Below are 15908 nucleotides of genomic sequence, written 5' to 3' on the forward strand. Positions count from 1 at the left end.
CACCTTCCTGCCACATGGAATCTCTTGGAAACTCAATTGCTGTTTGGGAGGGAGCTGGCTGCTGCTTTGCTAGACCCCGATACCATCCATCCTCATTTAGGCTCCATGTCCAAACTGCCGGGCCTCGAATGCCAACACAGGGGACAGGGTGCCTGGGGCCAGACACAGCAACCAGAACCTGCTTCCCAGAGAGCTGGGACTGCGAGAGGTTGGCACTCAGCATCCCTGTTTGCCTAGAGGCACTTTACAGTTTATATACCGTGGCCCTGCTGGCACTGCTCCAGCCCTCCTCCAACCCCTGGAGACCCACAGGGCAGCCTCAGAGAGGGCAAGAGGTTTGTCAAGGTCATCCAGGTGGTGCTAGTGGTAAAGAATCTGCCTGCCAATGCAGGAGACATAGACATAAGATGCAGGTTTGTCAATCCCTGGGTTGGGAAGATCCCCTGGAGGAGGGCATGGCAACCCACTCCAGCATTCCTGTCTGGAGAATCCCATGGACAGAGGAGCCTGGCTGGCCACAGTCCATAGTGTCGCAAAGAGTCAGACACGACTGAAGTGACTCAGCACACATACACCTGGCAAATAAGCAGCCCAGCCTCATGCAAGTTCGTGGAACCAACTGTCACATGGTGTCACTTGTCAGTTTACAGCTCAGCCATGGGGTGCCAACCACAGGCCAGAGGATTCCGCAGCAAGATGCCAGCCTGGCAGGGAGCTAGACAAGTCAGCCAACCTGTGTGGGGGCTTCAGGGCTAGGGGTCCAGGGGGACCCCAAAGGAGAGCCCCCTCACCCTGCCTGGGGCGGCCAGAGAGGCTCCTGGACTGGGAGGTTGGGGTACAGGGGGATGAGGTGAGAACAGTGTCCAGGCAAAGGGAACACATGCGGGGGTGGCATGGAGGGGGGCAGGGCTTGTTCTGGGACCTTGGTGGCTCCGTTCTGCTGGCATATCGCTCGGGGGCTGGGCACGGCAGGCAGGGCTTAGCTAGCATGGTTTTGCAGATGCTGTAGGAGTCGGGCTTTCTCCCTGGGGGCACGGTGGGCTCTTGTGGGGGAGTGACCGAGAGACGGGGGCCAAGGGGGAGAGCGTGCGAGCAGCTCAGGAGCGAGGGTTGCAGGGGCCTTGAACCCTTGCAGAGGGCATGGGAGTCGCCATGTGGGAATGAGGTCAGGGGACAGGGGGACACAGGCCTCAAGGTGGCCTCTCTGCTGATGTGGCCACTGGCCCTGGGGGAGCCCCAGCCCCTCTCGACGCTCACCATTGACCACAGTGACCCAGGCCACACGGGGTCAAGCTGATCAGCCAGGCCACTGCAGAACCTGCCCCGTGCACCCCACCCACACCCGCCCCACAAAAGGAGGAGGAAGGCAGGATGCAAGGCCACCCCCTGCTCACCTGTGACCCTGGGCAAGGGGCCCAGCTTGGTCGCTGGGTCATTTGAGAGTCCTCCCCGGTCCCCTCTCATGCTCCCTTTTTGCACCTGTCACAGGTGTCCCCACCAGGCTAGAGCTCTGCAGGGTGGCAGCTGGTCACCCTGTGGCCCCCGAAGCTCAGGCATCCACACGATGCTTGCACACCATCTGTGTTCCTAAATACTTGCTGGATGGGTAACCCTTGTCATCTTCTGGTGGTATAACTTCCCCTCTTGGAACCTCACTTTTCTCATCTGTTAAATGGGGATAAAGTAGTGCTCTTCATGGTTGGGGGGCGCGTCAGAATCCCCCACAGGCTGCCCACTTGTGGGGCAGGAGCAGAGGAAGGGGAAGGGGCACCAAGGGTCCTTGCTGAGCCTTAGGGATTCCCTGAGAACAGAAGAACTGGCTCTACCCTGTAGGATCTTATGGTCAAACAGTGTCTTTCATTATTTTTTACCTTTTTGGCTGCACCCCACAGCACGTGGGATCTTAGTTCCCTGACCAGGGATTGAACCGACGCCCCCTGCATTGGAAGGCAGAGTCGTCACCACTGTACCGCTGGGGGAATCCCAAGCGGTGTTTTTAAAGAGGAGGAAGATGTGTTAAAAACAGAAGCCAAATTTCCTCATTTGGAAGGGTGATGCGTGGGACGAAGCAGCCGTTTCCAGCTCATCCCCGGGGCCCTGAGAGACTGGAAAGGTCACATTCCCTCTGGAGGCGTCCCCTTCCTCGTCTGGCCAGTGGGGTGGCCCTTGTGTGTTACGTGGCCACCTTTCAGGGCCTGGGGAACAGGGTGACCAGGCCCAGGGCCTGGTTCGGGTTTTGTGGTTGGAAGGAGGGTCCAGCCGGCATCCGCAGACTGGGTCCCCCACTGTCCTGCCCTTCGGCCCCGGGGACACAGCCTTGTCCCCACCGGGGTTGCTTCAGTAGAGCTGCCAGCCAGCCTGATTGCCAAGCCCTCATCTTTGCATAATCACCAGTCGAGGTCACAGAAATCAGGTCCAGTTCAGCATCTCCTACCGTAGGGACCTGCAGTAGGACTGACTCTGCTCTGCGCCCCCCGCTCAAATCTGCGGTGCCGCCAGCTTTCCCCCGGCCCCACCAGCTGAGTGCCCGAGCCTGCGTTCTCTGCCAGCCATTTTACTGCCGTGCAGGGTCAGCCGGCTCAGACGGACCTCTAATTGGCTCCACTGCGAGAGCAAACCTCCCTTCCCACCGTGTCCATTCCCTCCCTACCTGCGCTCCCCAGGCTGAGGAAAATCCTTCTCTTACTGGGAAGACATCAAAGGAGCTGAACCCCTGAACAGATCCCAGCCCAGCAGGGGATCAGGCTCAGGAGAGATGAAAGCTCCCAGCCTCAGCCAGGATGCAGGTGATGGGGGGGGGTGTGGGACACACTGGGGGCGCCGCCTAGCAGGACTTGGAGGTCCGCCAGGGTGCGGTCTCCTCCCTGTGTCCCAGGGGCTGTGGAGGCAGGTGGAGACCTGCCGTGACATCAGTGGCTGTCGCCCGGCTCCCCAGTGTTCAGGGGGAGTCCTCTGAGCGCACGCTAGTAATGACCACGTCTGCTGCTGACGGCACCCCTCTGGTCCATGAGTGATCCGCTGGGAGCGGTTAGTATTTTTCAAACTTTGAACGTAGATGGGGTGGGGGGGTGCACGTGGAGCTCAGCCTGGCGCCTCAGCATCTGATAAATGGCAGCTCTGAGCGCTGTTTGCCTGGAGCCGACAGCCACCGCCTGCCAAGCCTGGGAAACATGGCGGGGCGCCAGGCCCAGGGGTACCATTTGCAGTCACAGACAAGGAGTGGGCCCACTTCCTTCTGGGCTTCGGCGGCTGGTTCTGAAGGAGAGGGAGGTTAGACATACCGTGCCCCTCCCCCACCCCACCGGGCTCACACCTACCTTCTCCTGCGTGGCGTCTTCACTGTGACCCTGCAGGACTGACAAAGGGTTGCTGACGGGGCCTTTGACAAAATATATATATATTTATTTGTCTGCCCAGGTCTTAGTTGCGGCCTGCGGGATCTTGAGTCACGCCATGAGGGATCTAGTTCCCTGACCAGGGATCAAACCTGGGCCCCCTGCATGGGGAGCTCAGAGTCTTAGCCACTGGACCCCCAGGGAAGTCCCTGATGGGACCTATTTTTTTTAGAGAGGGGAACTAAGGCTCAGAAAGGGTCCTGTGACTTGTCTGAGGTCACACGACCCACGAGAGGCACAGCCAGGATTTGAACTCAGTTCGGCCTTATTCCAGCAATTGTGCTCTTGCTAGCAAGCCCAGGCGCTGGGTGGGAGCTGCTGCCCAGAGGTGTCCAGAAAGGACTGGAGGAGCAAGTGCCTCCTGGGAAAGCTGGCAGAGTGTCCCCAGGGGCCGGCTTTGAAGGGCTGCGTTTGTTCCACGTCTAAGTTCTTTGTTCTTTAGAGACAAGAATCCGCCTCTGCCATAGCCTGCCACCCCTCCTCCCGGAACCGCCTGCTCAGGAGGCCTGGGAAGGCTGGTGGAGCACACCCAGCACAGTTCTGCCTGTAATTGGCTTCTGCAGCAGCTTCATCAGAGTCGAGGAAAAATCCCAGATGCTGCCTCCTGGGGACCCTTTGATGGCGGCAGAGACCACCCCTGGTACCTCATAGTGTTTGGACCCAGCCTGTGCTTGTCTCTTGCACCTCAACTCCTCTGACCACCTGCCAAGACCCTGCTCAATCTGCAGTTCAAACATCTCCTCCTCCAGGAAGCCCTTTAGGCTCCCACCCTCTCAACCATCCCAGCAGGTCGCTCATCATCCTCTGAGCTCTGGACAAATCCTCTGAGCTCTGGACAAATATAACAAGTGTTACCCTTATGGAATGCTGTGTTATCAACCAGCCCATTTAACCATGTCACCTGTATGCTGGTGGGTTGGAGCTGTTATAATTGCCATTTTACAGATGAGAAAACTGGGGCATGAAGATCAGAAGACCACCTCAGATTGGGAGCTGCTCTGCCCTGAGGCTGCTGGCTTGTGCATCCATCTCTCCTGGGGCTGTGAGCTCTCTGAGGGTCTGAGTCCCCCCACGAGTCCAGGCACACCACACGGGGTCTGCAGCAGCAACCCTGTCATTTTGTGGAAGAGAGAAACCAAGTCTCAGATGGTCACACGGCCCTCGGCTGGAGCCTGGATAGAACTTGAATCTCCTGGGTGCCAGCCCAGTGCATTTCCTGGGACCTGCTCAGCTCAGCTATGATGAGGGACAGACAGGGGACTCACAGGCCTAGGAGGGTAATGTCCACCCCCTCAGCCATGCGGCACTCCTAGGCCACCCTCAGTTTTTGTGTACTGTCCGTCTCCCTCCATCAAGTTTCAGTGGGCCCCTGCCTTGGGGCACTCCTACTCCGCAGAGGTCGCCCCACCTCTCCAAACCTTAGTCTTCTCATCTGTCAAATGGGAGCATGAACCCCTCCCTCCTGGGTTGTGGTGGGGAGGACTGAGATCATCCTTGAAGGCACTGGGGTGACCACAGAGCCAGGCCCCGACTCTCAAGAGGTCTCCACGCTCTGCGCAGCGTGGCTAACGAGATCAGTGGGGGCCCATCAGAGGAAGAGGCCCAGAGGACACTGAACCTGCAGGGCGCGAGACAGGCCCCTAGGAGCCTGTCTGACAAACAGGGGACAGTCGGCCGCTCTGCTCCTCCCCCCACCCCCTCCTGCCGCCCAAATGCAGCGGCTCCTTCCTTTGAAACCTCCGGGCACCATCTGCAGGACCATGTGGGCCCAGCGCTCCCTTGGCAGAGCCTCCCTGAGCGGCACTTGGAAGATGCCGGGCGGCAGGCGGCTGGCTTCTGAGAATCCGTACCAAAAAAATGCGCCCGTCTGTCTTCCCACTCGTGGCATCTGCCCAAGAGGCCGCGGAAGCGTTTCTCCATCAATCACTCTGCAGCCGGAACCCAAGGGAGAGGCCCCAAGAGCTGGGCCAGTGGATATTTTAGCCCTAAAATTAATCGCTTGTTTCCCGACCTTTCCCCCACCTTTTTTGCCTAAATGGAGACTCCTGTTCCATGGCTGGGACAGAGGAGGGGGAGGTGGATGCCTCAATCCTTATCTTGCCTCCCCCCTTTTTTTCATTTGGCTGTGCCAGGTCTTACTTGAAGCATGTGGGACTTTTAAGTTGCAGCATGGGGGATCTAGTTCCCTGACCAGGAATCGAACCCGAGCCCACTGCATTGGGAATGCCGAGTCTTAGCCACTGGACCACCAGGGAAGTTCCAAGAGGTCTTTTTTTTTTTCCCCTGCTACACTGAGCTGCCTGTGGGAATCTTTATTCCCTGACCAGGGATTGAACCTGGCCTTTGGCAGTGAAAGCATGGAGTCTTAACCACTAGACCACCAGGGAAGTCCTTTGCTTTCTTCTTTGTATCTTCTTGTCTGGCTGATCCTTGCTCTGTAATTTAAGGCCTTCTGGTGGGTGACATCTGGCCCTCCAGGGTCCCCAAAGCCCAGCTGGTTTCCAAAAATCTGAAGCCACGACTGCAGTTCACCCTGAACCCCGAGTTAGAGAAAACACTCTTGGGAGCCTGGGAGGACCTGCGGATGACCTGTGGCCTGTGCCCACCTGGAACGCGTGGCATGCTGTGGTCAGCTCAAGGGCAAGACCAGGGCTTTTGAGTCTGAGATCCCAGCCATTGCCCGGCGTGCTCGGTCACCCAGTGTCGGAGCTACAGGATCAAGACAGCCCATGGCAAAGGCCGACAACTTCAAACTGCGGGTCGTGATCCACTGGCTGGTGGAGAAATCAATTTAATGGGTTGTGAGCAACATTTTTTTTTTTTTAATGAAATGAAGTGGAATAGAACAGAAGAACAGGGTGGAAAATATTAACACCCATCCATCTGAAGGACAAGTATCGTTTCAGGAAGCTTTTGTTTCAGATACAAAGAGCTGTGAGTATGTGTGTCAGGATGTCAACCACATTTCCCTGGGTCACGGTCCAAGAATCGAAAAGCCACTTCTTTGGAACTGCAGCACGGCTGTGTCTCAGCCCTGGAAGGGGTCGGTCATGGTTTGTTACCACTCGGAAGAGCACCCGTGTTGGCAAACGATGCTCTGACCTCTGAGCTGTGGCGGATTGTCAAGACATCTGCTGCTCTCAGCGACCGCAGGTGCTTCCTAGGTGGAGGAGAGAGGCCGGGAGGCCCCAGTGATCTGGAGTGTGTGCTCACCCACCTCTGATCATTCACCCAGACCGAGCCCCAGCCGGGGCCCTGCCTGCTACTGGCACCCAGCCTGGAAAGGTAGCAGGCACGGGGGGCTGAAGATGGGGGATGCTGAGACATCGGCTCTTGGCCTGAGAGGCCTGGCACAGAGATAAGGGGCAGGTTGGGGACGCCCCTGGTGGGTGGCAAGTGAGCACGTGGATGTGGGCGGACTTCCAGGTGTCCAGCACGGCCTCAGGCTACGGAGTGAGGGGTGAGTCAGACTGTCCACTCATAGCTGCCTGACTTCTGGCCAGTGTCCGAGCTTCTGTCTCCTGGGATGGAAAGCGGGGCGGGTCAGGGGACCCAGAACCGGGGTCCCAGGGTAGGGGTAAGGAAGTGTGTGCTCCGGACAAGGAGAGCTTAGCCTGAGCGTCGGCTGTGCTCAGCTCTCAGCCCAAGCCGCTCTGTCTGTCCCAGTGGCTAGGGGTCATGTCCTGCCTGTGCCTGCAAGCATGACAGCCCCACTTTCCACTTCATAATAGCGGGAACAGGAAAAACAACAGCGATGGCAATAATGATACCAAATACTCCGTGATTTATTCCTCACTGAGGTCTGGGAGGTGGGCTGAGCGGTGGGTGAGGCAAGCGTGGCCCTGGGGCAGGAATGATGTTCCTGGGCCACACATTGGGACATGCGGGGGCCAGGACGGGCCCTTGCTCCAGGGTCACCCTGGATCCCCTCCCAGAAGCCAGCCCCTCTGGCCATCCACTATTCCTCTGATCTGCCCTGCTTCCTGCCTGGGTGGGGAATCCCCTCAACCAGGCCTCACCCTGTGTTTCCCTGCCCCAAGGGCCCTGACTTGGATTTCCCAGCTGGTTCCTGACACGGTTGTGCTCAGTGGGACATTTGAGGGAATAGACTTGGGACAGCCCCCAGGACAGTTCTGGAGGAGACATGCCCAAGTCTGGGAGCAATATGGCCTGGGGCCGGAGCCAGGAGAGAAGGGAGGAGGGGAGGCCCTGGTGGCCCGTGTCCTGGAGCTGTGGGTCTCCTCGGCTGGTATGGGCTGACCACCACCCATGTGCCAGGCCCTGAGTGGGCTGTCTGTGGGTGAAAGTCAAAGTATTACTCCCTCAGTCCTGTGCGGCTCCTTGCAACCCCTTGGTCTGTCCATGGAGTTCTCCAGGCAAGAATACTGGAGTGGGTTGCCATTCCCTTCTCCAGGGGATCTTTCACAACCAGGGACTGAACCCAGGTCTCCTGCATTGCAGGCAGTTTTTTTTTTTTTTACCATCTGAGCTATCTACAGCCAGTGGTCAGGGGGGTTTGATGCTGAGATCCCCATTTTACAGATGAGGAAACAGGCTGAGCAAGGCAGCGTCACTGGCTGGCACTCTAAGTGGCAGAGCCCGAGCTCTAGCGCCCAGATTGGGAACCACTGTCCTCCCCGCCCCCGCCCTTTTCTCGGGCTCCTGCAGCCCTCCCCCACCCCCCCACCCCTAGCCCTGCTCTTCCTGCAGAAACAGGCTCTGCTGCTGTCCGAGGCCTTCTCGGGGGAGTGTCTGAGCTTCTGCCAGGATTAGGCTTTCAAAGGGCGCGTGCTCAGGGTCCCAATCCGCAGCCATCAATACCCGCTCTCCACCGGCTCTCTGATCTCCGAGCCTGATCGAATTTCCTTCTGCTCGCGTCCCTTCTGAGGGCTTTCACGTGTCAGGCCCAGGCCGGGTTGAAGGTAGAGAAGCAAAGGAAAAAGGTGTCGTCTCCCTCCCCTTCCGCCACCTGACGTCAGAGCTGCCCGAGCGGCCGCGGTGATGGACGGTGCCCCGCGGACAGACCCGCAGTTGCGGGCAGACGCCGCACAAGGCGGTTCCGGGCGGCTGAAGTCGGGCTGCTTAGTAATGGATCGGGCGGCTCTGTGCCGCGGCCAAACCTCTAACACCTCAGACGCGGGCGCAGATGGAGGCGGTGGGGGCGAGTGCTGCCTCTGCAAATGAGCAAGAAAAAGGCTTGTTAGACAGAAAGGCTCGGGGGCGGAGGGGGGGCGGGGGGCGGCGAGCGGGGGAACAGGATTGTCAGCGGATCCTGTAAATACTCAAGGCAGCTCTGGTCTGGACCAGCGTGCTACTTATTTCAAAGCAATTTAACCGATGGGATTCCGGACTCCCAAATCAAGAATGTTATTAAAATGAAGAACAGAAGCGGCCCGGTGGCTGGCTGCGGACTCCCGGTGCTCCCCTGAGAAGTGGCCGGGGCTCTGCTTTCCCAGGGCCCCCTGCCTATCCCCTACCAGGGGTTTTTTAATAGTGTTGTGGGGGAGGTACATGAATGTCGCAGGGGCGTATTGAGAGACCCAGCCAAGCCGGGTGTGTGTGTGTGTTAAGTGAAGTGTCAGTTGCTCAGTCGTGTCCAACTCTGCAACCCCATAGATTGTAGCCCATCAGGCTCCTCTGTCCATGGGATTCTCCAGGCAAGAATACTGGAGTGGGTTGCTGTGCCCTCCTCCAGGGAATCCTCCTGACCCAGGGATCGAACCCAAGTCTCCTGCACTGCAGGCAGATGCACCTTGTGTGTGTGTGTTATTGGGCTTTAAAAACTCAAGGATGGGTTTTTGTTCAGTTTTGTTTTGGACCTAGGAAAAGGTACAGGGACCCTTGTTCACTCCCTTATTATTTGACCAGTGGGGAAACTGAGGTCCCTACAGGGATGGGAGCAGTCCAGGGTTGCACAGTGAGGCAGCAGAGTGGGTCTGGAAGTCTGGCTTTCTCCACTGCACCCCAGTCCACCCTGGTTCCTCCTTGACGGGGGCATTTCAGGGCCTGGGGGCGTTCGGTCAGTCCCCCCACCTCGGAATACCGTGAGCCTCCCGGGTCCAGGTCCCAGCGAGAGCTGTTGAGATGCATGAGGCTCAGCCCGTGTGCTCCCCAAGCAGGCAGGAGAGGGGCAGTGGGGGGCTGGGGGATGCATGTGGGGTCCTGAGAAGTCTGGGGCCAGCTCTCCATTCTCATCCGCTCTCAGGTGTTTCAGCGACGGGAGGACGGCTCCGTGAACTTCTTCCGAGGCTGGGAGGCGTACCGCGATGGCTTCGGCAAGCTCACGGGCGAGCACTGGCTAGGTGAGACCCCTGCCTGACGCCTTACCCACCCTCTCGCTGTGCGATGCATGCTGTCATGCACGAGCCCCCTCCTTACATGGATGCCAGCCAGGTCTCTGTGATCTCCCCGTGCCCAGGTCAGCTCCCAGGTTCTGCACGGAAAGGGGACCATCCAGTGGAAATGTGCTCTAGGAGCGGGAAGCCCAGGGCGGTGCGCTTGCCTTGGGTGGGTCCCTCGAGGCTGTGTGCTTGTCCTGCTGGGGGTGCCCTGGGACCTGGTTGCTGTCCCGGGCCAGGCAGCTGTGGCCGATGCAGGTGCTGGAAGACCAGGACGACCCTCACACTCCCCTTGCCCTTGAGGGTCGGCTCCCACCCCCCCAAAGCAGCACTGGTGCCCCTGCCACTCCTGGCATCTTAACTGAAATCTTCCAGCAGCCACTGAGTGCAGGAAAAGCATCCAAGTGGAGCCTTGACCAGCTCCGGGCGGGCAGGGGCCCCGATGGGAATGTCAGCGGGAGCCCAGTCCTCAGCTGCCCTGTGATGTGGCCTGCCTCTGCTTTTCCACACTCCCCTGCCACCTTTTCATCCAGTGTTTTGTCTTTTCCTATTGAGTTATGAGAGCTCTTTATATATTAAGGTTATTGATTCTTTGTCAGATACCCCTGATACATAGTTACTCCCAGTCATTTGTCTTTCACCCTATCTTTTTTTGGTAACATTATTGCTTATTTCCTAGGAGTTTTAACTTTTTTTATGTAGTTGATTGTGCTAGTCTTTTCCTTCATATCTTCTGAGTTTTAGACCCTGTTTTTCTCTCCCAATGTCATAAAAATGTCTATTTTTAAAATGCCTTTTCAGTTTTTGGTAGTAGGCTCAGCTCTTTAATCCACCCGGGATTTCACTGGGGTGGCGATGGGGGTCTGAGTATGTTTCTGTATCTTCCTCCTCACGCTCTGTGGTCTGAACTCTGATGGATGGTGGGGGTGGAACTCCAGTCACCCAAGGGGCGCAGGGAAGTGGGGGTTGTGAGCATCCTGGTGGATCAACAAGGACTGGAGAAACCCAGAGAGTAAAGATGAGGGAGGCGGAGGCAGGGGGGAAGGGGGCCTGAGGGGAGGAAGGGTAGAGAGGAGGGAGACCCCGGCCCCTCCCTCAGGACACCTGCCCCGGGGCCCCCCGTAGGCACTGGGCTGGCTCATTAAGGAGTGGAACTCTGCTTATCCCGGCAGAGTGCTGTCTTAATGGGGGTCCATGGGGTCCACTCGGGGGTGGGGAAAGGAATCTTCCAGCATCCCCACGGGGCTGGGCTCCCTCTTGCCCTATACCTGGATCAGATCGTCTGTCCTGGGCAGTAACTAAATGAGTGCACAGAGTCTGGCGAGTCTGCCTGGGTTTAGCTCTGCCACTTAGCAGCTGTGTGACCTGGGCCAGTGACTTCACCTCTTGGCACCTCATTCTCCTCACCTATGAAACACGGCTAATACTAGCAGCTGTCTCACCGGATCACGACAGCAGTGTCAGACACCTGGATCATGTGTGCAGTGGGCCAGGCGCTGTTCTAAGAGCTGTACAGGGGCCCTTTAATTAAATCAGACTCACTCGAATCCCCCTGGCTTCATTAATCCACGTGAAGCGCTCATAGCAGCGCCTGGCATTTGTAAGTGCTGTCTGGGGGGTGCCTACAGTCTGCCCTTTGCAGCCTGGGAAGCCCTCTGGCCCTCCCTCCACGGGCGTGCAGTCTGGGACCCAGAGAGGGCCAGCAGCTTGCTATGAGGCTCCAACCCAGGGAGACAAGGCCCCTGGGCTCTGGCAGGCAGGTCCTCAGTGACGGATTACGGTGAATGCAGGGAGGTTCCGGCTGTCCGGACGGCTTTTGCTCTCGTCATGGTTCCTTTTTCTCTGCCCTGGACCTGGGCCGGAGTCTTTCCTCTGGGCTGGTTGGGGAGGAGCCCACACAGCCCTCCCGCCCTGGGGGCATGAACATACTGACCCACGCAGGAAAGGAAGGCAGGAGGGACAGGCTGATGAAATGTCACTTGGTGCCGATAACTTGTAAGGCATTTAATTAAAAGCCCTCTTAATCAAGAGGTAATCAAACTGGCAGGGAAGCACCTTGAGTGTGAGTGGCAGGGGCGGGGTGGAAGGGGAAGGGGAGGGCCTGGCATGAGACCCTAGGGTGGGCGCAGGAGAGTGCAGGAGGGGAGGGGCAGTTGGGGGGGTAGGAAGTAGGACAAGGTGTGCTGAGGGGTGTCCAGAGCCAGGCGTGGTCTTCTGCCTCTCATCCACCAGGCCAGTGTGTATCGAGCACCTGTTATGTGCTGGCCCACCTCAGATGCCGGGGTTCCACAGTGAGCGGGACTGTTATGTTGATCGCATGGAGCTTTCACAGGGTGGAGGCAGGAGCCCGACATGGAAATAGGCAGCTGGAACCAGAATGATAAACACCAACAGGGGCACCTGGGTTGGCAGAGGTCCTCCACCTCGACAGGAGGTCAGGCAGTCTTCCTGAGGAAGTGGGATCTGAAAATGAACAGAAAGTAACCCGGTGAGGGGGCTTCCCTGGTGGCTCAGAGGTAAAGAATCCACCTGCCAATGCAGGAGATGTGGGTTTGATCCTTGGGTCAGGAAGATCACCTGCAGAAGGAAATGGCAACCCACCCCAGTATTCTTGCCTGGGAAACCCCATGGACAGAGGAGCCTAGTGGGCTACAGTCCATGGGGTTGCAAAGAGTTAGACACAACTGAGCGACTAAAGAACAACATCAAAGCAGGTGAGGAGAGTAGGGAAAAGTGTCTCAGGCAGTGCGAACAGCATGTGCAAAGGCTGTCAGGCCAGGGAGTGCATGTGAGGACTAGATCCCATCTGGCCGGAGCCCAGAGTGTCAGAGAAGATAAAGGCGACATCACCCCTAACCCAGAAGATTTTCCAGACTCCTCTTGACTCCTGCCACCTTTCTACCAGCCTTCAGCTTAAAACATTAGGAAAGCACAGCCTGATTTAAAGCAAACACAAAAAACACAAAACATGAAAAACCGTCAGTCCTGTTTCCTGCCAAACACAACTCTGCAGGAAGAAGAAGTAGCCCAGGGCTGAAAGGACACGCTTGGTGGTGGATGTCCCTTTCTGCCACCAACCACATCAGCTTAGCTCTCATCTCCCCTTGGTTCTTTCCAGGGAGGTCACTTCCTCAGCCCCCACCTTCTCTCATCATTCTCTCCTGTATGTCAGGGCTCAAGAGGATACACGCTCTGACCACTCAGGCGGCCTACGAGCTACATGTGGACCTCGAGGACTTTGACAATGGCACAGCCTATGCCCATTATGGGAGCTTTGGCGTGGGGCTCTTCTCTGTGGACCCTGAGGAAGATGGATACCCGCTCACTGTGGCCGACTACTCGGGGACAGCAGGTAGGGGTCCAGGCTGCCGTGGGGGGTGCGGAAGGGCTGGGGCAGCCCAGCCATCTCCCCAGCTGGAAGGACAAAGTCTTTCCAGGCCAGGGGCCAGCATCAAGGCTTCTCATCACCACCACCAAATCCCCAGCTAGTCCTCATCCCAGCCACATGAAGCTCGCAGGGCCTCTCCCACAGAACCATCCATTTTGCAGGTGAGCAAAGAGCCCAGAGCCAGGAATCAGGACATCTGGAGTTTGAGCTCTGCTGAGCCTCTCCACCCACTTTGAGCTGGGTTTCTCCTCCCAGGGCCAAGGCAAGAAAACCCGGAAAAGGGTGTGTGACAAAGCTAGAAGGAGGGAGAGGCTGCGGGGACAGCCGCCGGGACCATCACGGCGGCGCTGGGGCTGCCTGTGGACACCAAAGATGTGGGAAGGGGCAGGTGCGCGCGCGCTCACGTGTGTGCATCGTGCACGGGAAGCTGCGTGCACGCACCTGTGCCCCACTGAACACACACCTGTGTGCACCTGCTTAGGGGACTCCCTCCTGAAGCACAGCGGCATGAAGTTCACCACCAAGGACCGCGACAGTGACCACTCGGAGAACAACTGCGCCGCCTTCTACCGCGGCGCCTGGTGGTACCGCAACTGCCACACGTCCAACCTCAACGGGCAGTACCTGCGCGGCGCACACGCCTCTTATGCCGACGGCGTCGAGTGGTCCTCCTGGACTGGCTGGCAGTACTCACTCAAGTTCTCCGAGATGAAGATCCGGCCGGTCCGTGAGGACCGCTAGACCGGCGCGCTCCGGCCCCGCCCCACCCCTGCTGCCCCGCCCCCGCCGCGCCCCGCCCCGCCCCGCCGCCAACACGCCCCGCCCCTCGCCCCGCCCCAGCCACCACGCCCCACCCTACCGTCACCTCGCCCCGCCCCTCGCCCCGCCATCATCACACTCCTAGCCCCGCCCCCTGACGTCACCACGCCCACCCCAACTCGGCTCCTGCTCAGATTAGCGCCTGCCCGTGCATGACTGACCTGCTCTAGCCATGGGGTGGGCCAGGCCAACTCCGACCCGAAGCACCCCCTGAATGAGTGAGGCCACACGGCACCTTCACAGTCCCCACTCCAATTTGCCCCTGCTGATGGGGGCGGGGCAAATTTGACCACCCCAAATTCTGCCTGCCCCGACTTTAGCTCCATGGGCCACGTGTCTGCCTCGGCCTTGGCCAGAAGTCGGCCACATGCTCCTGGCAGCCCTTCCACTTTGCCAGCCCAAGCATCTGGAGTCATGGGCGGCGGAGGGGCAGATGGCACCCGTGGAGCCCTTTTAGCAGACAGAGGGAAGGGTCAGATATTTCTAGTTGGGTCCAAGGCCAGCCTCCTCTGACCCTCTAGACCGCTCCTCAGTTTCTTTGGTGCCTGGAGGTCCCCTTCTCTCCCAAGGACTGGGGAGTCGTGGTACTCAGGGCTGCCTGTGCCCACGGGCTAGGTGGCCACATCCCTCTACATCCCGAGGCCAAGCTGGGGTGCAGCTGCTTTCATGAACTCACTTGGGGTGACAGATCCGTTCCCTGGAGCCCTCCCCACCCACCCTGATTCCTGGTGTCTTTCCAGGCCTGGGAGGCCCCCAGTCCCCTTGGCTGCTCTGCCTATCCTATTGCCTTCCGGGGACAGCTGAAGTCTGGCCCCACCCCATGCTCCTGCCTGTGGGAGACACGGGACCTGTGCTGGGCCAGTGAAGACCTTCTGATTTTGGGGGCATTGGCGGGGCTGTGCCACCTCGAGCATCAGTTTCCAAGCAGAGACTCTGGGATCCTAGGTCCTCTGAGGAGCAGGCTGGACGGAGAATGCTGGACCCAGAGGGGTTTGGTGGCTGGTACCTGGTCAGCTGAGATACGGCTGCCTCAGCGGGGAGGCTGCCCCCTGCTGCCGACTGTGGGTGTTGCCACTTTGGGTCGGGGAAAGGGAGGGCGTCGCTGGGCAAGTAGGGGAGGCTGAGGCACCTCCCAGGCATTCAGAGACCTTTCTCATCGAATCCTGTCAAACTCAGTGCACTGCTTCTCCGTAACAAGAACCGCAGGTTCCCCAGGCCAGCGGCCAGGATGGGCAGAGCTGGGACTTTAGCCTGTGACCCCCTGCTCAACCAGCCTTGGGGTTCTGGTGTTAGAACCAAGCTCAGGGCTGTTTTGCCGAGTTTCTGCCTGTAGGGACCTGAGAGGGCCAGGAGGTCAGCCCAGAAAGCGGCCCAGAGGGTGGGCATCCCAGTGACCCCCTCCTCAGGCAGGGGCTGGGAGTGATTCCTAACCAGGACATCTGAAGGCAGTCGACTGGGGGATTGTCGGATCCAGCCCTCTCTTCCCTTCCCACCACGGTCTATGCTTCAATAATAATAAACCGGAGTTGGCCATGGACTGCAGGAAAGGCCCTGAGGGCCTCTGATGTGCCAGGAGACCGGGCCGGTCCCCTTCCGCTTCACTTGGTTGTTGGGCGTTCGGTAAGGTTTTCCAGACAAGACCCAGTCCCTGCTTTCCTGGCCCTCAGCTGGAATCAAAGACAGCCAAGGAATCGGCGGTGACAGCACAGAGTCACCAGGGCAGTAACAGGAATGCCAGGTGCAGGCAGGGTGGGGGCAGTGTGCTGGAGATGTGTGTAAGACGACCATACGGGCCCCCCCGCTGGCCCCTTCCCCATCCTCTAGAAACCAAGAGAGCCAGCCACCCCCGTCCCTGGCCACTAGGACCCCCCAGCCAAGGAGCAGAGGCCATGTGGAACCCTGTGTCCTCATCCTGGGGACCCCCCTTCCCCCTTCCAGCTCCAGACCAGAGCCAGCTTCTTCTGCCAG

The 15908-nt window shown here is 58.6% G+C and overlaps 1 protein-coding gene across 1 annotated transcript in view; it reads left to right on the forward strand.

Annotated features, from left to right (window-relative positions):
- Positions 1-13929, forward strand: part of FIBCD1 (fibrinogen C domain containing 1) — a 30230-nt gene extending 16301 nt beyond the window's left edge. Inside the window, exons 5-7 of the mRNA XM_055400466.2 lie at positions 9601-9697; positions 12906-13085; positions 13603-13929. Of these exons, the coding sequence (XP_055256441.2) occupies positions 9601-9697; positions 12906-13085; positions 13603-13862 (537 nt within the window). The 3' untranslated portion in view covers positions 13863-13929. The remainder of the gene's footprint in view (positions 1-9600; positions 9698-12905; positions 13086-13602) is intronic.
- Positions 13930-15908: the final 1979 nt, after the last annotated feature.

The sequence above is a fragment of the Moschus berezovskii genome, chromosome 11 (assembly GCF_049115385.1).
Source record: "Moschus berezovskii isolate FMDL1 chromosome 11, NW_MosBer_1.0, whole genome shotgun sequence".
NCBI lineage: Eukaryota > Metazoa > Chordata > Mammalia > Artiodactyla > Moschidae > Moschus > Moschus berezovskii.